Source organism: Eurypyga helias, unplaced genomic scaffold, assembly GCF_000690775.1.
Source record: "Eurypyga helias isolate BGI_N326 unplaced genomic scaffold, ASM69077v1 scaffold13247, whole genome shotgun sequence".
Lineage (NCBI taxonomy): Eukaryota > Metazoa > Chordata > Aves > Eurypygiformes > Eurypygidae > Eurypyga > Eurypyga helias.
The window spans coordinates 15,455-37,969 of record NW_010261176.1 but is presented as its reverse complement, the minus strand read 5'-3'; the positions used below and the strand labels follow the sequence as shown (position 1 = coordinate 37,969).

General features: G+C 40.2%; 1 protein-coding gene across 1 annotated transcript in view; it reads left to right on the top strand.

Moving 5' to 3' along the window:
- The window catches only part of LOC104512340 (piezo-type mechanosensitive ion channel component 2-like), a gene marked incomplete at both ends in the record, with an annotated part of 54,385 nt that overhangs the window by 18,029 nt on the left and 13,841 nt on the right, over nt 1–22,515 (top strand). The window contains 9 exons of the mRNA XM_010155276.1: nt 3,251–3,483; nt 6,250–6,410; nt 7,306–7,482; nt 7,657–7,782; nt 9,626–9,826; nt 11,581–11,785; nt 11,929–12,030; nt 13,063–13,228; nt 21,828–22,071. Of these exons, the coding sequence (XP_010153578.1) occupies nt 3,251–3,483; nt 6,250–6,410; nt 7,306–7,482; nt 7,657–7,782; nt 9,626–9,826; nt 11,581–11,785; nt 11,929–12,030; nt 13,063–13,228; nt 21,828–22,071 (1,615 nt within the window). The remainder of the gene's footprint in view (nt 1–3,250; nt 3,484–6,249; nt 6,411–7,305; nt 7,483–7,656; nt 7,783–9,625; nt 9,827–11,580; nt 11,786–11,928; nt 12,031–13,062; nt 13,229–21,827; nt 22,072–22,515) is intronic.

Genomic DNA, 22,515 nt, shown 5'->3' with positions numbered 1-22,515 from the left:
GGGGTCTGCCAATGGAGTTATGGCACTATGTGCTTGGTTTGAGTCTTCAGGAGATGGGTCACTAATGTTCTCCAGAGCAGAAAGCTTTCTGTTATTGAGGCTGTGCATGGCAGATGCTTGAGAAATTGTTTTGAGTGAGAAGGTTTCAAGTAATTCATAAACTTCAAAGACATTTTCAAAGGCAAAAGGCGCTGCATAATGCGCCCAGTAAGTTGTTATTAATTAATCTTCTGCTCTAGCAAATTACAAATAGATGAACATATTAGGAGTCCAGCAAGCACGTGGTGAACATGCCTGATTTTAGTGCCTCTGAAATTGCTTTGACGCCTGAAACTAGAGATGCTAGTATACTTCCCGTTATTGATACCCTGTTTAATGAATTTGAGGATAGGAGGTGCTAAGGCACTAGTGGCTGTACCTTCAAGACTTGTTGTCTGCATTATTATTTAGTTATTCCCCTTCCTAAGTATCAGACACAATATATTTGTGTTATTTCTGATAATTTCCCACCAGTATATGTTTTCCGACTTGAAGTTACACCTGACCTGCTGTGCAGCCTGTATGGGTCACTTGTCTTAGATATTCTAAACCAGTGAGGTTTTTATATCCTAATACCCCACTGTTGTCTGTTACACAATACCATGTGATCTTGTCGTAAAAAAGAAAAAAAAAGAGAGGGAGAGAGCAACCCTAGTAATAAATGAGGAGGTTTGAGAGGAAAGATGCAAGGAGACTAACTTTTAGAATACACAGGGCTTTTTACCAAGCCTTGGATCCCTTGAGCACATGGTCTTGTGCTCAAGTCTCCTGGTACCAGTAGAACTAAGTGCCAACATACTGAAAACTAAGCTCATACTGAGACTTTATCAGGTATGTATATTACATGTACCCATTTTTATAACCCCATCACCTTCTGGATCTTGTGGGTACGAATGGGAGGTATATGAATCAGAGAAAGAAGAGTCCTCTCATACAAAATCCTACAGGGTTACTCTGTTCCTGTCCAGTTTACACTGAGGTAAGTCAGTAAGTCGTTTACACCAGTGTGAATGTAGGTTTTTCCATTAAAAGTCAGTTGGGAAGATACCTCCTTAAAATCAATGCAATTGCACATATACAAAACCTGTCTGATTGTACGGATACCTTAATTTCATCTGGCATTGCCTTTTAAATGGACTCTGATGATTTATGGCAATCAGGAATCACCATAACATTTGAACTGAACTGAAAATTCATTCTCTCTTCTTTATACATGACTCTCTTGGTACATTATTAGAGTTTTACCTAGATACGCTAAGTTAGATTATGTAATTTTAGGGAATATTATTTTTTAGTCATTTTGCAGGAATTTGAATAACCTTTTAGTATATACACTAGCTTAAACATGAAAATTAAATATATCGGACAAAAAGTCCTATTTCAGTAGCCAAAGTTACTAAATAAGGTGTTGAGTATAAGAGATTTTCATATTATTGGACATGGATTCGTCAGCCCATCTCTGATGAAGGATTTTTGTAATCATTCTTATTATTGTATTTATTCTGTGAGATTGATTCCTGACAGTCTTGTTAAACTTCTACATTTAAACCACGTTTCTGCTTTTTGGTTATTGGTATGGTATTTCTGCTTCAGGATTGTTTAGTCACATTTCTGTCATTTTTCCCTAATTTGAGACACGAGAGTTTCCATCTTGAGGAAACTGCAACTCCCAAATATTTGAAAGATAATTCTGCTTGTTTGACTTTCTCATTAACTGCTTAGCCTATGTTCTTATTTTTTAATGCCCAGATGGATAAATACAGAATTTTAGTTTCCCTGAACTATAGAAATCCTAGTTAAAAATGGCAGAATTTCCTGTCTAAATGGTAATATGCCAGAATTTCACATCTTGAAAAATAAATCCCTGAGACAGTAGTGTGTTAAAGTTACTTGCATTAGTCCAGAAGTCCAACAGGTGCTTTAAAAGTAGGCTGAGTAGAGTAATTTCAATAACACAGCTAAATATTTAGTAGCCTGATCATGGAGATACGCACTTGCCAAAGGGACACATTATTGCAAGAAGTCATATTCAAAGGGACTGTTTATGGCAGTAAAAACACTGTGCTCATCAAAGCACATAGGATTGGGGAATTGGGAAAAACTAAAACATCTGAAACCATAAGAGAATGCCTCAGTAAAGAAAATATATGTACTGAATAAACCTTTCTTTTCTCAGTAAAGAAAATATATGTACTGAATAAACCTCAGAAAAAATGGATGCCATGGCAATAGAGAAATACCATTTCTGTGTTATATCAGTTGTAACCTGGTTTTGGTAGTCTGAAAGTTACTAATAGATTTAGTAAGAGACAGTTAGAAATCTAAGAAAAATTCTCAGTGTGATGTAGAAAAGAGAGAGAGAATGAATAGCGCTATCAAAGACAGACGTGTTAAAATATACTGAAGCCACAGCCATGGAATATTTGCGTTTGTTTGTTCCCAAACCTATAGCTGGAAGAAAAATTGCAAATCCCTTGGTTTCCCAGCTTCTTTCAATTGGAAGAAGGTGGAAATGCATTTACAGTAACCAGTCAGATACTTGAGGTGATTCAGCTCCATTACTTACAGCATGGTACAGCACTGACCATGTTTAGTGCCGGTGTAAATAGGATGCCCCCTTTCCACCTGTCCTGCAATTCCGTGTTCCTCTATAGCAGCGCCCTGTGAATGTCATGATGGCATGCTGTGCTCTTGGCATCGGAAGGCTTCTGCAGATGGAGTAGGAGAATGCTTTATGACTTGTGATGTAGCATGACATATTTGTCGATGACCTTCTTCTGTAACCCCTCTGTTCTCATCTCCCTTTTTCTTTCTGTTCCAATTACTTTGAGCAGCCTCAAGAAAAAAATACCAAACCACCAAAATGAGTAAGTCCCCTATGAAGTCATGAAATGTTTCCTCTTAAACAATGTCATTTCATGCTTCAACATCTTAAACTCTGACCATTTTCTCTAGTGGGGAAAATGTCAAGTTTAAGTGTCAATACCACTCATTACTAACTAACCATTAGTATCTGAGTGAGAAGTAGTTACTAATACATTCCAGCTCAATTTGCAGTGTGTGTTTGGAGAAAGTACCAGAATCATTAACTTTTCCACTTCTAAGGCATTTTCCATGAACCTTTTTTTTTTTTTCCTAATTATACATCTTGAAAAACAGACTACAGTGTCATTACTGCTCAGTTTGCTGACTTGCTACTATTTACCAACAGACTGGTGCACCAAGATGGAAGCCTGCCTGACCTAACTATGATGAATTTAACAGCCAGCAGAGAAAAGGAAGAGGATAAAATGCTGGAAGAGGCTGGTGAGAAAAGAATGGAAGAGCCAGAGGGGGAGGGAGGGAAAGGGAGGGTCGAAAAAGGAAAAGAAGAAGAAAAAGAAGATGAGGACAAGGAAGATGATGATGATGAAGACAATGAATCAGAGGAGGAAGAAACTACAGGTAAGTTCATTCTTGGTCATCCCTGCTCACATCAATCATCAGGTTTTCCTTCTAATTTTACATAAAGTCTTTGCCAAAACAGCCTGAACCGAGCAGATGGCTACTTGTCAATTACTCTATAGGCTACTGTCTATTCTAGGGAAAAATCATACTGTTTCTCTAGGATGCTGAGAGGATGAAAACAAACAAATCTCCACCTCTTTCTTCTAGGTGGTCTGGCTTGGGTTAATAGGAGAGCACCCCAAATCCTAAGAACTCCTTTAGAGGGAAATCTCCTTATAATAAAGAAAATACACATACATATTTAATCTGTAATACTGCATGCTTTCAAGGCACTCCACTCCAGAACTCCCGATGGCTTTTCTTCATTATTCATGTGCACATTAGTGTTATATTTTTCTCTTCTGAATATGGAATGTGTAATTGATGCCAGATGAACGTAAAAATGTTTAAGGGCAGACATGGGTAAGGCTGATGTTGTCATCCTAGATATTGCTAGGATGAACTCCTAACGTGAGATATTTCCGTAACTCAGTTTGTAATATGAGCCATGAGTGAAAACCAGGGGAGAACATTCAACACCCAAAGAAGCTGTATTGTTTGGAAATGGCCTTACCACAGATTCAGTTGCTCATGCCGGTGTTCACTGGACTGCGACCCATAAATAGGGACAGAGTCTTTCTTAAGGCAAACTGGCAGCACATCTGGCTTTGCTGCCCCAGGGAAACTGAGCTGAAACAATTTCCCTTTCCTTGCTGAGACATCTTCCCTCACAGAGGTGTTCATGGGCCATGGGAACCTTTCTTGGCCAGCTCTCATGCAGTCTATGGGGAGTGTTGAGTTTGTTGCAGGCTGGCCATCCCTGCATGCTGGAAGGGCTTGGGGAGAGAGGCCAGCTGGTGGAGGTTATCCTGTATGGAAACACATGCAAGCAGGGAAGCGGGGAGCTGCCGACATCTCCCTAGGACCCTTGTTACACTGCAGCAAGTGGGGCTTGGCAGTAGCACGAGGTGCTGCTTCCCATGTGTGATCCATCTTTAAGTTGTACATGCATTTATTTCTACCAAATTTTTATAGAGCCTTGTGTCTGGAGTTTTGACATTATTTTAACATGTTCACATGTGCAGCCTTTATTAGAGAGTGATGTACAGTTTTTCAATGGATGCAGTCAGACCTATATTTTATCCCCTGTGCATGTAGTGCCCAAACACATGAGACAGAGCTTGCTACAGTACCTTTTCTGCCTGCTCCACTTGACTGGCACTGTCTGGACATACCTTGCATGGTATCAACACTGCAAATTAAAGTAAATGCTATGAAAAAACGAGTGAGAACATCTAATTCTATAAATGCTTTCCTTTAATACATACATTGTGCCTGTAAGAGAACATGTGTAGAATTACAGTTCTGTAGCTTAATTAATTTGTCAAGTTTAATTTTGTACTCATGGAATTTACATCACTCAGCATTTTTGTTAGGATTGTCTAAGTTGTGGTTGGAGAATAAGGGCAGAAGAAAAAAAAATATGGAAGTTGGTTGTCAGGTATTCCAAAAGTCTGCTTTTGCACACAAGTGTGCATGTGTTCTTCACACAAATACGCACAGAATAACCATCTCGGTTTGCTTGGTGTATAAAATAACCAGATAAGTTGAAATAATTACATACAGAAGCTGGTAACTCCTTTGCGTTTTTAGCAGCTTAGGCACTGATGTGTTTCGGTGTCACTTGCAAATGTTTCCACCTCTGCTGTTAGCTGTAAGACTGTTCTCACAGCATGCAAAATCCTTCCTAATCTCCAAAGTGCTTCTAAAACCCCTAATACAGTGTGAAGATGTTATACTAATATATACCAGCCTGATGAAACAGCTTTATTGCCAGCCCACAAGCAAAGATGACACTTGGAGAGCACTGTTCAGCCTATGTATTGTCATATATACCCATGTATATTAGCTATTGCCACATGCTTGCTCACTGGGGTATTATTTGGGAAGATGGCTTTTTTAGTAAAATACTACCTGTGAAGGGATACCTTTAACCAACTTAAGGATCTTAACTTGCTGAAGCTCCCTTTTCAGCTGAGAGAAATATTCAGCTGGATTACAGTTCACCTTGCCTGTCTCAGATGTCTGTCCTGGGATGGCACATATCACATTCTAGAACCGTGTGCTGTCTGCAAGGCATTTTAGATAACTGACAAATGAAGATGCCTATAGTGTAGCTTTCAAAAACTATGGGACAAGAATCCTACTCTGAGTGTTCAGACATCTCTTTGCTGGAAAGCTTTCTGAGTAGTAGTAGTAGTAGTAGTCGTCTGCTTTCTGAAAACAGACTGACTCCATAGCTTCCAAACATTGAACAAATTCCTATTCTTTCTGAGCTGGATAAGGGCCAGGACTGGAGTGTCTCAATTCTAGTCCCTGGATGGGTTCTCTAAGCTTAGTTCCAAAGATACTGAAGGAAAACAGAGCCCAAGAAGGGCTCTGTTGAGAGGAATAAAAGCAGAATTGGCAAGATAAGACACCGCCACCACTTCTGAAGTGGGGAATCCTTTCAGTGAATGTGGGTCAGAAGGAAGAACACCACAGCTAAGTGAGCCTCAGCCCCATTTAATCTTAGTTAACCACTGAACCATACCTTTAACCTCCTTCTTGTCTTACTCTAAGGTGTAGAAGAGAAGTAGAAAGCTCATTGTTGTCTAGTGGAGCATTCCTTTTTACATAGACCTGTTTTTCTCCTTCAACGGTTTTGCTTGAACATCTCTGCAGACTTGAGGAACAAATGGCATCTGGTGATCGACCGCCTTACAGTGCTGTTTTTGAAATTCTTGGAGTATTTCCATAAGATGCAAGTCTTTGTGTGGTGGCTGTTGGAACTGCACATCATCAAAATTGTTTCCTCTTACATCATCTGGGTCACAGTGAAAGAGGCAAGTAAACACCCACTGTGAAAATCTTACACATGGTGGAAGCTTGTCAGCATCTGCTCTGCAGCGGCACACCTAAGAGTAGGGAAATCCCTTCCTCATGTCAGACCTCAATGAAACTGTGGGATCCAGATGGGCTTGTCAGCTGCTGGGGACCTGCCTTGAGATCCTCCACAGTGATATTCTGCCTGCCTAGATATTCTCACTCTCCCCTTTTCTCCAGATTCTAAGATTTTATTAGTCTAATTCTTTGGACTCGAGACATAATCCCTCCCCTGCTCAAGCTGGCTGTGGGCATCATCCAGGGGTGGAAAGTGTAGAAAAGGGTTGGGAAGGAATAACTAGGAAAATTAGGGTCTGGTGCTGAAGAAACAGGAACATGGAACTACACCTGAAGAAAAAGGGAGAACACTTTTAGCTGTACCTTTGATGTGGGCAATGTGATTCACTAAGGACAGGATTCACTAAGAAAAATAATGCTTCTTCTCACATCTCTGTGGGAAAAAGGTCAAGAGGATGAAGGTGGGTTCCACAGACACACAGTTCTGTATCACCTTTTCTTTGTTTTATGTGCGCTAAAGCAGCAGAACCAGCATGTGGTGCTTCGTATTTCATGTCTGTTTGTAGGGTGGGTACGCAGTTTTGTGGGTCTAATAGTATTAACATTACGTAGGAGATAAAGTTCTTCCCGAATCGACTATGAAGTTTTTCCTTTTTCACTTACCACTTTGTCTCTGTGTTATTGTGAATATTGTTGTATATTTTTTTCAGTATTTTTCTCACAGCTTCTCTATGTTCCTTTCCTTTGAATGATTGTTTTTAATTACTATGGAAAAGGTCAGATTTCTCAGTTCTCTTGTTACTCCATGTAATTTTCACACTGTTTTTGTGTTTTCAGGTGTCTCTGTTTAACTTTGTGTTTTTAATTGCCTGGGCTCTTGCTTTGCCATATGCTCAGTTTCGCCCATTGGCATCAAGTATCTGCACTGTTTGGACATGTGTGATTATTGTCTGCAAAATGTTGTACCAGCTCACATCTATTGATCCCAGCACTTTTTCCAGTAACTGTACATTGGTGAGTACAAGTGCATATTAAAAAGGTTTGACTGCTTCTTCAATGAAGAAGAGCAAAAGGAAGCATGTCAAGTACTGAAAACTACAGTTCACCTGATGCATTGTTGTTGATACTCATTCCTTCCCCAAGCAACCTTAAACTCATTTTTTATAAACTTCTGCATTTTCTTTTTAGCCAGGAGAGAATGAAACTAAGGTCAATTTAGAAGAACTCAAAACCTCAGTCCTCTACAGTGGGCCAGTTGATCCTGCAGAGTGGGTTGGATTGAGGAAATCTTATCCCCTGCTTGTATACTTAAGGGTAACTTTTTTAACTCTCTGTATTAAGATATTTTGTTATTTGTGATGAAATTAGCAATGTCTTTGTAATAAAACGTCTGCCACACACAAAAACATAATGCAAGCCATTGATGATAGGGAAGTACAGAGGGGAAGAGACAGCATAAAGTCATATGTGTTATGCAGGACATTTCCAGAACAAATTCAGTACCAATTAAGATAATCTGCATGTCAAAGTGTGGTTTTTTGACTCTACCATCTGCTAAAAGCACTCTATGAAATGTGATATCTGAAAACTCTAAGTAATTAAAAGGTGCATAGCTCTCAGGTACCAAAGAACTGACAGGTCTAACTGGAGTGATTGCCTTGAATGACAGTATATTCTATAAGCAGTTAATTTTTTTATAGTGCTGTTCCTTAGCCACAGCTTAAAAATATGAGTTAAGGGAGTAATTCATTCAGGCACTAGTAAATGGATGGCTTTTGTTTTTCTTGTTTCGGTTGATGTCTGTAAGCAATGTTTTATTATTCATGTCGATTTAAAAACCCTTCTTACAATAAAAGCGTGCCAATTCCTGGGGCAAACCTTGCATGCCACTTCTTAATTTAAAGAATCTCCAAAATTTTGTGTACACAGTTTAAGGTTGTCAGAAATGTGTTGACAGAACAACAGCAAGTTTTGATCTAATCGGATTTATTCCTCATTTCTTCCCTGAGAGCTTACCCCTGTGTGCTTTGTTTGTTTAGGGAACAATTCTGCATGGAGAGTGAAGTTGCCTAGTGGTGTCTGCCTTGATGCTAGGAGCTTTACAGCTATAAATAGATAATGCTTTGGGGTTAGAAATAATTCTAGAAGAGTTTTCATTGAGTTAACAAACATCTCCTGTACACAGGGGAATTCAGGTTGGTGCTAGATCTTAAGGTCCCAGGCTTCAAGTCTTCATGTGTTTCTGTTATGCCCCTTTAGTAACAGACATTCAGTATGTCTGCAGTGTTGAAGTGAGGAGTCTATCTATGATGGATGGTGTAAAATTCTCCCCAACAAGAATAGGAAGCACAGAAACAGCAAGCAAATCTAACTTCTTGTCAATAAATAAACAAAACAAACAAACAAAAAAAATCAACCAAATTAAAAACCCAGTAACATCTGTCTCAGGACACTCTTTTCCCCAATATTTCTCAGTGAGCAGAGATCTAGAGATTGCCTCTTCCCCTTCAGTTATGGCTTCCTTGGGAGACTTTCTCTGAGCTGGTCTTTTCAACCAACTTTCGGAGTTGGTTAATACCTCTCTTGTATTGCACAGGGCAGACATCCCTCCTGTGAGAAAACAGCTCACTTCAGAGTTGGTCAAGACTGCATCCCAGTCAGTCTGGATTTGGGACTGAAGGAGCTGTGCATGTGTGAAGGCTGGCAGATAGACTGTTCATTTAAAAGGGTATCCAGGATATATTTGCAGTACCCAGCATCCTTGCAGTTTTGAGGAAGTTAGTGCTTGCCAGCTGAACCCCTGCAGATGACTTTGTGTATGATTGTATCCTCTATCTCCTGCAAAGCATGGCTTAATGCATTTTCTCTCCCCTTCCTTTCCACAACTAGTGTTCATTCATTACAGTATTATTAAATGAATGTCTTTAAATGTATCTTCTGGATGTCAGTATGCTTCATCCAAACCTAAGAGGTGGTTGAAACCTTACTTTGTTTCAATTATAGAAGCTGGGAATAGGTGCCAGTGCATCCTGGAGTGCGGAAGCACTCAGTGGTAACATCCATTGAGTATTCATTGGTTTATGCCTATCAGAAAATTTTATAGCTTCTTACAGATTTTTGTTTTTATTTAATATTCTTCTGATTGTGTCTCCCATAGAATAACTTACTGATGCTGGCTATTCTGGCTTTTGAAGTTACAATCTACCGTCATCAAGAGTACTACAGATGTCGAAATAACCTGACTACACCTGTAACCAAAACCATTTTCCATGATATTACAAGAGCACATCTGGATGATGGTCTGGTAAACTGTGTCAAGTACTTCATAAACTATTTCTTCTACAAGTTTGGTTTGGAGGTAAATCACTATGTATTCATTTTCTTTAGTCTGTCATTCCATACCTTTTGATTGTGTCATTCTTGCACTGTGTTTGACAGCTGGATGCTTCTTAGTCATCACTCATGTTAGACCTAGCCAGAGTTGCTATTTGTTGGTTTTCTTCTTGCTTTTCTTTGTATGTCTGATTTCTAACTCAACAAAAGGGATAACAGATGGGACAAGGGACAGAACCGCAGCATTCTCTCTTGTGCATGCACACACACAGGAAACTAGGGACTGCATGAGCACATGAAGAAAGCAGGGGCTAGCAGGCCATTGTCTCTATTTAAACATTTCTAAGCGTCTTTTGCCCAAATATATTTTATGTACTTGTTATCATAGCTGTTAGCAATTGGCAGAAGCAAGAGCTCCAGCAAAGGTTATTGCTGCTTTGTACAACTAGTGTAAGACAAAGTTCTTTCTCCAAAGAACTTTCCAGTGGACAAGAAACACACAGAGAATTAGGAGAGGCAGGTACAAAGGAGAGTAGAGATTTTCCTGAAGATCCATGATGTATCCTAAATATCTGGTAGGTCTTTAGCAGAAGATCTGTTTGTCTGTTTGCCATCAGCAGTGGCCCAGACTGATGGGGTTTAGGCTCAGCTAATGTATTCCTTCTATCTGCTTCACCTCATCCAGCAGCAAAGCATTAGAACTGAACCTGCCTTGAAGACAAGCTGTTGCTGAGCAAGTGCCACAAATAAGAAAACTAAACAAAACAAAAACCAAACCCAAAATAACTTCACCTCTGTTCTCTTACTATGTCTGTTTGTTAACAGACACATGAAATGTACTTTGAAAACTGTTTGTAGAGATAGTGATTTTTCACAAATTTCTATGGCTATATGGAGAAGGCAACTCCTAGGCTAATGCATCCCAGTTCTAATCATAATGATGCTCTTGACCTATCTATTAAACACTACCACCCCTTGCTACTGATAATTGGAGTAAGCTGTTCAGAGCGAGTCTGAGGATTAAGAGTGAGTGAAAATTAAAATCAGTCAGCAAGCTATTTCCTTCTGGAAATAAATTTAACCTCATCTTAATCTGAGGAGAGAAAACATCAAAATAGTGAAATGCACTGAATAAATTATTCACTATGAATTATTCACTAAGTTTGGAAGCATGCTTCATGGCATGAAGTAAAGTCCTTCCTGGAGCAAAGGAACTACTTTAAGTGGAGCCAGAGAGCAGAAATGCTCTGGGATGCAGTGCTTTTAGAAGAACGGAGAACTAAAGCTGCCTTACAGCAATTGACTGGATTTGTCTACAGCCAGTAGAAGCTGTATGGTCTAAATCCCTTTTCTTTTTTGTCTAATTCCCACATGAGAATACACTTTAGTTGCTGTTATTCTTAATAGTTTGTCTTCTTTTTCACATCTGTAAGTGCTATCAAACTATATGGCTGTGGAATATGTGCTTTGCTTGGCAACAGTTAAACATTTCACATATAGGATATTCCATTCTGTATCTTTAGATATCACGTAATGGAAACCTGCTTTAGTACTGTATTCTCATAGTTCACACTCATAGAAGACTATCAGAAGTATGGGGGGGTGAGGGAGGTTTCTGTTAGAGAGATACAAACTGCTTTAGCATGTTGGTTTGCACAGGGTTGCTGCAGTCAGCCCCAGCATGTGTCTAATCAATCTTTCAGTATCCAGAACAGTTCATCACTGTTGTCTAGCCTTCAGGTTGCAAATGTTGTTTATGTTTCTTTACTTCTCTTCCAGACCTGTTTTCTTCTCTCAGTGAATGTAATCGGTCAGCGAATGGATTTTTATGCCATGATTCATGCCTTCTGTCTGATTGCTGTATTGTATCGACGTAGAAGAAAAGCTATTGCAGAGATCTGGCCAAAATACTGCTGTTTTCTGGCATGCATCATTACATTCCAGTACTTCCTTTGCATTGGCATCCCACCTGCTCCTTGTAAAGGTAAGGACACTTACCCTTTACAGACAATTACAAGTGCTTGCCTTTACAGAAAAGTGCTGGAAAATTGATAAGTATTCAGAAGAAAAGGATGAAGTAATTGTTATAAAGTAATGATTGCATTTTTGCATGCTTCTGTCATACAGACTATCCATGGAGAAGTGGTAATGCCAACTTCAACTCCAACATCATAAAGTGGTTATACTTTCCAGACTTCATTGTGAGACCGAACCCTGTCTTCCTTGTCTGTAAGTATTTTAGCTTATAGTTGTGAAGTATTTATGTGTCCTTTGCTTAAAACATCTGTACAGTGTAATTTGAAACCAGCCTTTCATTTACTCTTCAGTAGCAAGCTGACGTAGTCTGTTGGAGATTGAATACTAAGTGTGGCTTTGTACACAGTAGAAAAATTGAAAGAAATAGTCATTTCTTCATCTGTTTTTCCATATGCCATTTTTAATGAGGCAACATCATAAAGTACGAATTATTTCCTCTTTTCTAATTTATTTCTCTGAATCATAGATGATGACAGGTTGTCGTGGTTTAACCCCATCTACAATCTAAACACTGCAGAGCTGCTCACTCACTCCCTCTAGGTGCGATGGGGATTGAATCAAAAGTGAGAAAACTCATGGGTTGAAACCATGACAGTTTAATAGGTAAAGCAAAGGTCACACACACAAGCAAAGCAAAATAAGGAATTCCTTCACCACTTCCCATGGGCAGGCAGGTGTTCAGCCATCTCCAGGAAAGCAGGGCTCCATCAGGCATAACGATTACTGAGGAAGACAAACTCCATCACTCCAAACATTCTCCCCTTCCTTCTTCCCCCAGTTTTATATGCTGAGCATGACGTCCTATGATATGGAATATCCCTGTGGTCAGATGGGGTCAGCTGTCCCAGCTGTGTCCCCTCCCAACTTCTTGTGCACCCCCAGCCCACTCGCTGGTGGGGTGGTGTGAAAGGCAGAAAAGGCCTTGACCCTGTGTAAGCCCTGCTCAGCAAAGGAAAACATCCCTGTGTTAGCAACACTGTGTTCCAAAACATATCCCCATACTAGATACTATGAAGAAAATTAACTTTACCCCAGCCAAAACCAGCACACAGGTAAAAAAACTAGATACATTAATAAACTTCATATCAGTGTTAAATGTGTTGAAAATAGCACAGCCTTGGAGGTTCGAAGAGTGGGAAAAGAGTCTGGTAACTACATTATAATGTATGCCCACCACTTCCTACACCTCAGTTAATGACTAAATGTTTCCTTGCTTTCTCCTAGATGATTTCATGCTGCTGCTGTGTGCATCCTTACAAAGGCAGACATTTGAGGATGAAAATAAAGCTGCAGTACGAATCATGGCTGGAGACAATGTGGAAATTTGCATGAATCTTGATGCGGCATCTTTTAGCCAGCATAATCCTGTTCCTGACTTCATTCACTGCAGGTAAGAACTGAATCTTAAACACTCGGAAAATACAATGCTTCCTTTTTCTGAGGTTCTGTAGTGTGAAAGTAACTCTCACAACTTCCAGTTTTACTTGAAATTCATATTCTTGTATGTTGCCATCTCGTGACATACATTTACTGCGGTATAAGACAGCAGATAGTTAGCTGCTAGGTAATCAGCTTCTGGTTTGGAAAAGGGCAGATGAAAACAAGTCTTCCTTACACTGCTTATTGTTACGAGTTCCCTCGAGGGAGCACTAACAATGAGCAGTGTAAGGAAGACTTGTTTTCATCTGCCCTTTCCCAAACCAGAAGCTCCCTGGAGGGATGTCCGGTGTTAAATTTGCCTGAAAGCATGTATTCCCTCAAATGTCCTGTGGGGCAGCATTCATGGTGGACTTCAGCATTCTGGTGACTTCCCCCAAAACACAGGCATGTTAGTAAGAATCCACTGTAGTCCAAATTTGCTCATGTATGTGCTTAATCCCACAAAGTCATCAGTCACGTCCTCCTGAGTTATTGTCTAAGTGCAATAAAAAATACTCAAATATAAGAGACTGTGCTGTTTTATCCAGTCATAAGAACCTTAGAAATGTCTTGGAAGGACAACTGATGTGTCTTCTTGTTTCTCAGCATTGTATGTAAGGTTGTTCAGGAAGGTGAATAATAGAAGAAGAGGGCAGAGCCTGAGACAGTCTGTCATGGATGGCCTTTAAACCATGGAGCTATTCCTGTGTGGTAATTTCAGCAACACGGATTAGCTCAGCTCTTCTGACTTGTGCTCAGCATATTCTTAATGGAAGTCGTCTCTGAAAGTTTGGTGCAATATTACAAGAATAAATGGGAAGAGATTTCTTCTCTACTGTGTTTTGTCAGACCAGGTGTTTGTTTTGTGATTGCATGTTAGCAAGAAATGTCTGAGTGTGAAAGGAATTTTAAAAATTGAACTAATGTCTAGGAAAATCTCCCTTTCGCTGATAAGCTTTTATTCCTTTTACCAGAGAATTGCTATCACCAGAATCCCTTCTCAAGATCTTTAAGCTGATCCTGCTGTTTCTGTTAGAAATGGTGGCCAAATCTATCTTGAAATAGTTTTGAAGGGGAGACCGTTGAAACACATTCATCTGACTCATTTGTCCAGAGATAGTCACTTCTGGCATGAAAAGTTTCCCCCCTCTTGAGTGTTTCCAGTCTATACAGTGGACCCAGTGCTCTAGATCCAGTAACATAAGAAGAAAGAGAGAATTCATAATCTCTCTTCAAAATGCTCCATCAGGTGGGGATGCTTTCCAAGACATCTGCCAGGTAGGGCTTGGTTGAGAGCAGTGTGTAGGGGAGATTGCCTGAGGTTTTCTTCTTGCAGCTGCAGTGATGTCCATCTCAGCAAAAGCTAATACAGCAGTTGCATCCGGTACACTGGCGTGATTGGTCACTGCAGAGACTGTCACTGGTGACATGGTTGCTGGCCGAAAGAAAAGGTTGGATTTTCCCTCCTTAGTTCAGAAGAAGTAATCATTGTGAAAAAAAATCTTGAATGATGAGTATGTGTTTTAAGGCTGTCTTCAGAAGGGGAAAAGAGACAAGAAAATCACTGCTTTTTAAACAGCCTCTTTTGGCATCTTTTCAAAGTTCCCTGGAATCTGATAGGTATTTCTGGTTGCCTGTAGAAGATATTCCCAAATGGCCCAGTATGAAAATTTGGAAGCCCGGAGGATGCTCTTTGAAGATTTTGGATGGGAATCAGAGTCAGGTTTATAATGGAAAGCAAAGTCCAAGCTGAACTGGCCTGCTGCCTCTCCACAATCCTTTGGGTTAAGTTCTGTGTTTTGGTTCGTGTGCATGGTATGCATCAGCTTGAAGTCATTGGTGGCATCACACCCATGCAAACACACTGCTTGGCAAGTGCTGACAAAATAGTCCTGCGTATAGATGATTAACGATGCGCAACCATTTAATTGGGAGCTTGCAACTTGTATGAAGCCGTAAGAAATGTTGCTGGTGGAGAGTACAAAAAGACAGAAAATCAAAGTATCCCATTAGTCGTGGTGAGCTGAACAAATAAACTGTGATCACTTTATACTTGTTCCATATACATACAGAAATCTGTGCGACTGTTTTCATGTGATATTTTTATGTTGTGTGAATAAGAAGTAGATTGAAAAGAACAAGGCGGTAGATTGAAACAGAAGTGGGAGATTTTTGTTGAAAATCTTAGATTTTTGAGAAATCTATCAAATGAATAGAAAACCCATTAATTTCAAGAACAGAGGAAATACCTGTTTATGATATTCTTTCTTGTAGATGGTCAGGCAGGTGAGCTGCAACTTCTTTTTTTCTTTTCTTTTTTTCATAGTGTTAGCTTCCTGAATCTGTAATAGGAGCATACTTGTGGAACAGTGTATATAGGTATGAACAGACCTTCCTTTAGTATGATCCGCATAATCGATCTTGTGTTCTTGATGGTGTCTTTCCGTTCTTTGAGCCCCTATCTGTCTCCTTCAATGGTTTTCCTACAGTGCAGATTTTCTCAGGCTTTAGATGATGTTATTTTTGAGAGGTTGCACTGCACATACACAATCTTAAATGCCTAATTTACTTCAAAGAAGCACCAGAGAATGGCTGGACCATGTCTTAAAGTGTCTGAATCTTTTATTAGGGATTATAAATCTTTAAAAAGAAAGACTCTCAAGCCCTGGAGAATCTACTGAAGATATACCTCAGAAGAAAATGTATGTATATGGCCTCCATCCAAGACAATTTGGAACTGAAAGGACTTTGTCTGAAAATATTTCTTGCACTTTGCCATAGAAGTTTCAAATGGTCTAAATATTTAGTAACATGGACAAGAACTTGGTTCAAAGCTTATCCAAGCAAGTGAAATGAAAAATGGCATTTCTCCAGAAGTCAGTCAGAAAGAGCCAAACAAATAAGTGAATACAACGTGGTTATGAATAAATTACAATGCATTAAAAATATCGTGCTTACTATTAATGTGTTTTCTGAGAAGCCGGATGTGTATTTACTGCTGTGTAAAAGAAGTGACTGTTGCGGACCGAAGCACCCTTTCTGATGTGTGTCATCCCTTGAGAAGATGGCAGTTGGTCACTGTTCTAGAAGGCATGGATAAAAAGGTTTTAACTGCAATATAAACAGTGGCAGAAAAAGAACATATTTCCAAATGCTTAATTTTCTGCTCTCTGGAGAAATACTTGAACTCAACAATGATAAATACAGTCTAAGAAAGAGATTTCCTGAAATTTTCTTTTTTTCCACCCCCAGCTTTCTCAGGGGATATGTGCTTGACCCCAAGGGAGAGCACAACCAACGGCCTTTGAAACAGAAATAAAAAATGAAGAATAGAAGTAGGAGCTTTTAAAATGAAACGGGATTTAAAGCAACTTCACTGGGGATAATCCTTTCCCACAGTCTCTAATGCTGGAAAATCCTTGTTTCGGTTCCCAAGAAGTTTACAGATGTTCTCCTAGACACTGACAGGGGAAAAATTCGGGACTGTAATCTACCTTTTTCCTCTTAAGAGCAGAAACAATAGTAACAGCCAGTCATTGTCCCATTTAGTATCTGCACTCTGGGAAACTGTCGCCAGGTGACTCAGGTGAAGTCTCTCAAAGGCAGCTGTAGTGCCTTCCTTGGAAGTATACTTGTTCGAACTTGGGTTAGTGAGAGAGGATCTGCAAATCATCATTACAGGCCTCCTGTCATAGCTGTTGTGTAAAACAGATAAACATTTTGTTGCTAATAATATGAGCCTCGACAAATAACACAGTTTTGGATTTGGGAAATTTTGAAGTGGATAGAAGCATGAAGGAGGGACCTCACTGCTAAGAGAGTGATAGTAAGATAGTGTCACTCCTGGGAAAGGGATTGACAAAATCAGTAAGGACTAAGACCTATAGGATGCATGACACTATATGCAAAGAAGTCTATTGAAATAAGGGACCTGGTTATTGGCAAACAGAAAATCAATGAAGCTGCCTTCTGAAGCCGAAATGGAGCTACAGAAAAAGGCTTTGGGGATGGAGGCTTGGTGAGAAATTAGCAATTTTGGGTTTAAAAGGGGAAACGGACTGTGATGCAGGGTCACACAGGCTGCTAAGAATGTAAGGAATAATAGATAGGGAAGATGGGAAAGAAAAGAAAATTGAGGAATTGAGGTAGTTTACAAAATGCGTGTATATATAGGGATAATATGCTTGGAGGAGAGGAGAGGGGTAGTCATCAGAAGAGGGCTGTGGGAAGAACCTTGGGCTGACACGGAGGTGGGTAGCCACACTCAGAGCAAAACAGGTGGCTGATGAGGGAAGGCATGGGCCCGATGTAACAGCAGGTTCTCCAGCGTGAAGCAGCATTGAGCTGTATCGGTAGATGCAACAGCACAGGAGGATCTCAAGACCATGTAAGCAGAAGTGTGTCCTTTCCCCCAGCTTCTAAGCGCTGGCTGAGGACAAACACTTTTCCTCAAAGGGGTTATCCGCTGCAGCATCAGCACCTCTCAGTGCCAGCAGGCAGAGGGCGTTGAGCATGCTGTCAACACAACTACACCTAGAGCAATCTTTTTGCAACAGGCTGGATTGTATTGCAGTTAAGAATTAATTTCTTTGGAAATAAAATATTGAAGCAATCCTTATAAGGCTCATAAAGTTTTAGTAAAGAACAGCAGATCATTTGACTTGGAGAGCCACCTGAGGTTACAGTAGCTTTGATGGGTAGGTGGAATGACCTTCAGACTTTGTCTTCCTTGGTTTTGAACAAAGTGATAATGGTAATCTTTTCCAAAATGTTATCCAGAGTGACAGTGGGTGCTGCTAATGACGCAGTTGGCAAATCAAGATTTTTTTAATTTTTCATTCATCTTTCAGGTTTCTGCTGTATAATTTCTCACTCAGAGAGTTATTGTGCTACGAAAAGCCATGGTTTGGTGCTCTTGGTACACTGGTGTAGTGGTTAATCTTCCTCAGATGTGTGGCTCTAATACTGGCCCTCAGCTGCACACTCCCACGTTTGCATTCATCACACCACCAGTGAGTTGGTTCATAGGCTGAATGGGCAAAAAGTTTCCCTTCTTTCTGCTCTCCTCTCAGAATAAATAGGCTTTTACAAACTTGCTTCTTCCAACTAATTCAGGGAGCCAAAGCCAAAGCAGGGGCTGTAACTCAGACCGGAGGGGATGAAGGGGAATGTGACTGTCCTCTTGGGAAACAGCTGCTCAGATTTCCTAGGTGTATTGTCAAATACTTCATCCTGAGGGTGGCCTCTCCTCTCTGTGACTGGATGTAGATTTAAAGACCACTTACAAGATGACATTTGGAAGGTTTACGTGACATTAAACTAATGATCTGTGTGGTCTGCAGTTAAAGCATAAGATTATGGTCTGTGCTGTCCAAGGCTAAGCATTTTCTGCTGTCTATAAAGAAGTTTCAAACAGAGGGTAACTGACCTGCTGGGTTTGTGTAGGGTTTTTTTAGATGTTGGGATGGCTTTGTGCTTCAGCCTCCCACTGGTGCATTATGATCTCCAGAGCAAGGAACTGAAACTCCTCGCTTCCTAACTTCTGGCGTTTTGCTGTGTGGTCTGCAGTTAAAGCATAAGATTATGGTCTGTGCTGTCCAAGGCTAAGCATTTTCTGCTGTCTATAAAGAAGTTTCAAACAGAGGGTAACTGACCTGCTGGGTTTGTGTAGGGTTTTTTTAGATGTTGGGATGGCTTTGTGCTTCAGCCTCCCACTGGTGCATTATGATCTCCAGAGCAAGGAACTGAAACTCCTCACTTCCTAACTTCTGGAATTTAAAGATTTACATCTGACAATGTGTCAAGTGATTTGAGAGGCAGTATGTTGAGAACTCCCCCGCCAAGACATGTCTTCCTTCCTGCTCTTACAGCACTTGATCTACCGATGTCATTAGAAACAATGAAAATTAGGGGGATGCGTGACTCTGCACTGTAACAGAGAAGGAGTTTTGGCACATTGCAACAGAAAGAAGTGTGATTTCAGGAATATTTTTATCCGCCTGAGACAAGTTGAGTGTTGTTCTCTCTGTTGTGTTCAATGTGTCATTGTTCTTGGGACAACACAGAGGTAGCTGGAATGGTTGATGATATTCATTGGTTAGGTGTGCCCTGGATGACTTGTTCAAATGCCATTTTGTAAGATGTCCACTCTAGGGTGAATTCGGGAGGGCAATCTTTATGATTGGGCTTGCTTGTTGTGCTGATAATTGTAATTCCATATTTTTAAAAATCATGAAGATATGTGTCTCTAAGAACTACATCATTTGTCACTTGACACAGTTGTATTGCCTCCTGCTTTTTGAGATGCTTTTCGTTACATCCTGTGTTGTTGTTTTCTTGGTTTAGAGATGTCCAATGCTATTATATTTAATCTGTATTTTGAAAATGAGAAAAACAATTCCATTTAATATTTTACATGTATTAAATGTAGCAAATTATTAACATTATAGTGAAAAAATAGCTAAATCATTGTTGTCCTTTTTATATTTTCTGTAATTTCTGGAATTTTTAGTCTGAGAGTGAGATCTGCTATTGGACTGTGACAACCATGTGTATATGTTGGAAAGTTTGGATCCAGCCAGCTACAGTTGTCTTTAGGTGTCAGAGTCCATTGTTACTGAAGAGTATGAAGACATTCTTGCTTGTTTGAAGAAATTCTTCCCAGAGAGGGTGGTGAGGCATTGGAATAGGAGGTTGCCCAGAGAAGCTGTGGATGCCCCATCCCTGCCCCACCGCAGGTTGGATGGGGCTTTGAGCAACCTGGTCTAGTGGAAGGTGTCCCTGCCCATGGCAGGGCAGTTGGAACTAGATGGTCTTTAAGGTCCCTTCCAACCCAAACTGTTCTACAATTCTGTGATTTTATGAATTCAGTTCCATTTTGTACTTTTCTCAAAAGATGCTGATGCATGTTGTTGGTAGCAGAGGACAAGATTTTTGAAGTATCGCAATTGTTAGAGCCGTGTCGGGAAGAGGATCTCTTCCTAGCCATCCCACACATCAGTAGTTTTAGTTAAAGGAATACCAGATATTATAGTTGGGTTTTCTGGAGAAACACCATTTCCAGTTCATATTAAGTTAGTTCAAATAATGTCTTCCACTTCTATTTTTCCGGTGTGTCTAGATTCTTTGTTAACGTTTTGTCGCCCCAAACCCAGTAGCATCTCTAAAGTCACAACATTTTTAGATTTCACAGGCAGTAGCCCATAAATTTCGTAAATGTTTGTGAGAAATAAACACAGAGGCTCTTCCTTGTTACTTTTCATTAAATGCCTCTCTGGTTGGCTTTGGCAAGTGAAATGTATAATACAGGCCTATAAATGTAGGACTATAAATACATACTCCTAGAAAGTTCTGAGCCTGAGAACATCAAGCAGCAGGGGCCTTTTTATGTGGCTTCATACAGTGCATTTAGTTAATTTACTCCTTACATGGTTTGGCTTAGGTATATGTGTACTCCTGTAGTGCTGTCTCCCTGCCTGGTTTCCTGACAAATCTAGTTTCACCGCCTGGGTGAACAGACCCTGAAAACACAGTTACATCTGAAATCAAAACACTAAATGGGGAGAAACTAAGAATTAGTTGGTTTTACAGTGTTTAGCTACATGTAATATTCGGTATTACCTTTGGCAGATATTCTTATTTGAAAGCTCACTGAGTCAATATTAAGTAAAGATTTTAAGGAATATGAAATACCAAATTGTTTCTCGCTCTTTCCCACTGTGGGCCAGGCTGATTTCAGATAGCTTTGTCTCCTAGCTTCCTGGCAAACGTTTCAGTAAATTCTATCACATTTACATTCTGTAGAAACCTTTTACCCCTCAAAACTTTTACAGTTGATCTCCATAGGAGAAAGGTATTTTTAGCAGCTGTCTTTGAAAACTAAGCTTTTAACCAGACTGAATTCCCTAGTAGTCATCAATAAATATGGAATTGTTTGCAGGGGACCACTGTAGCTTTTGAAGATGCTTTGCTATCGTATTGCTCGGACTTCTTGAAAGATGATCTCAGATAGCTTTTAAATTGCATATGTAGCATTGCCAGATAATGTCACTCTGTCATGAATCACAGAAAGGTTTGTGTTGGAAGGGACTTTAAAGATCATCTAGTTCCAACCCCCCTGCCATGGGCAGGGACACCTTCCACTAGGTGAGGCTACTCAAAGCCTCATCCAGCCTGGCCTTGAAGACATCCAGGGATGAGGCATCCACAGCTTCTCTGGGCAACCTGTTCCAGTGCCTCACCATGCTCAGAGTGATAAAGTTTGGTGAGAACATGTTTTCTCCCCTTCATGATACAAGGCATGATCCTGCATGATGCAAAATGTCTTGACTGGATGTAGCAAGGTGCTGATGCACATGAATGAGCTAGAATTGAGTGTATGAGCCAGGCAGGCTGGTGGATGAGTAGACCCACTGAACTTGGTGTTAGTCTGAAACAGGTGCCTGAATGATGAAGTGGGACGAGAGCGCTCAGCAGACCGCAGCAGACAAATGTTGGCCAGTAGCACAGGTAGAGGAACGGTAGCACTGCTCTCAGAAAATGATAACTTTTTCTCCTTCTTTTACTTTCAGATCCTACTTAGACATGTATAAGGTGATAACATTCAGTTACCTCTTCTGGTTTGTGCTTACTATAATCTTCATAACGGGAACCACGAGGATCAGCATATTCTGCATGGGATACTTGGTAGCCTGCTTTTATTTCCTTCTCTTTGGAGGAGATCTGTTACTGAAGCCCATCAGGAGCATTCTGCGTTACTGGGACTGGCTGATTGCCTACAATGTCTTTGTGATCACAATGAAGAACATCCTCTCGGTAAGCAGCTGCTGCCTTTCCTCTGTCCTCAGTAGTTTGGTTTCATTGTAAGTGTGAGCAGGCCATTGAGTGGTCATTAAAAATCCTTTTTAAGGACCACAGCCTTCTGCAGGCACAAAGCAAGCTCCATTTTAATTCAGAGACTGCAAGTGTAAACCCAGGGAATGGTAATGCATATACATTACTGGAAAATGTGCACCTTTGTATTCAGTCAGACCCTGTGAAAGCTCACAAATTATTTTCCAAAGGCCAGGTTTTGGTTTCTTTGACTAGTAAAGTCTCTCCTTAAAAGTCTTTTGAGCATCTCAGTGGAGTGAGGAATGAGTAAGAAGTGTAAGATCAGTCATACCGTCAATAAATAGTGCACATTTCGTTAAATCTTTTATTTAAAACTAGAATTTTCAAGCCTAGTACGAGATGTAGTTGTTGTTTGATGCAGTGTAA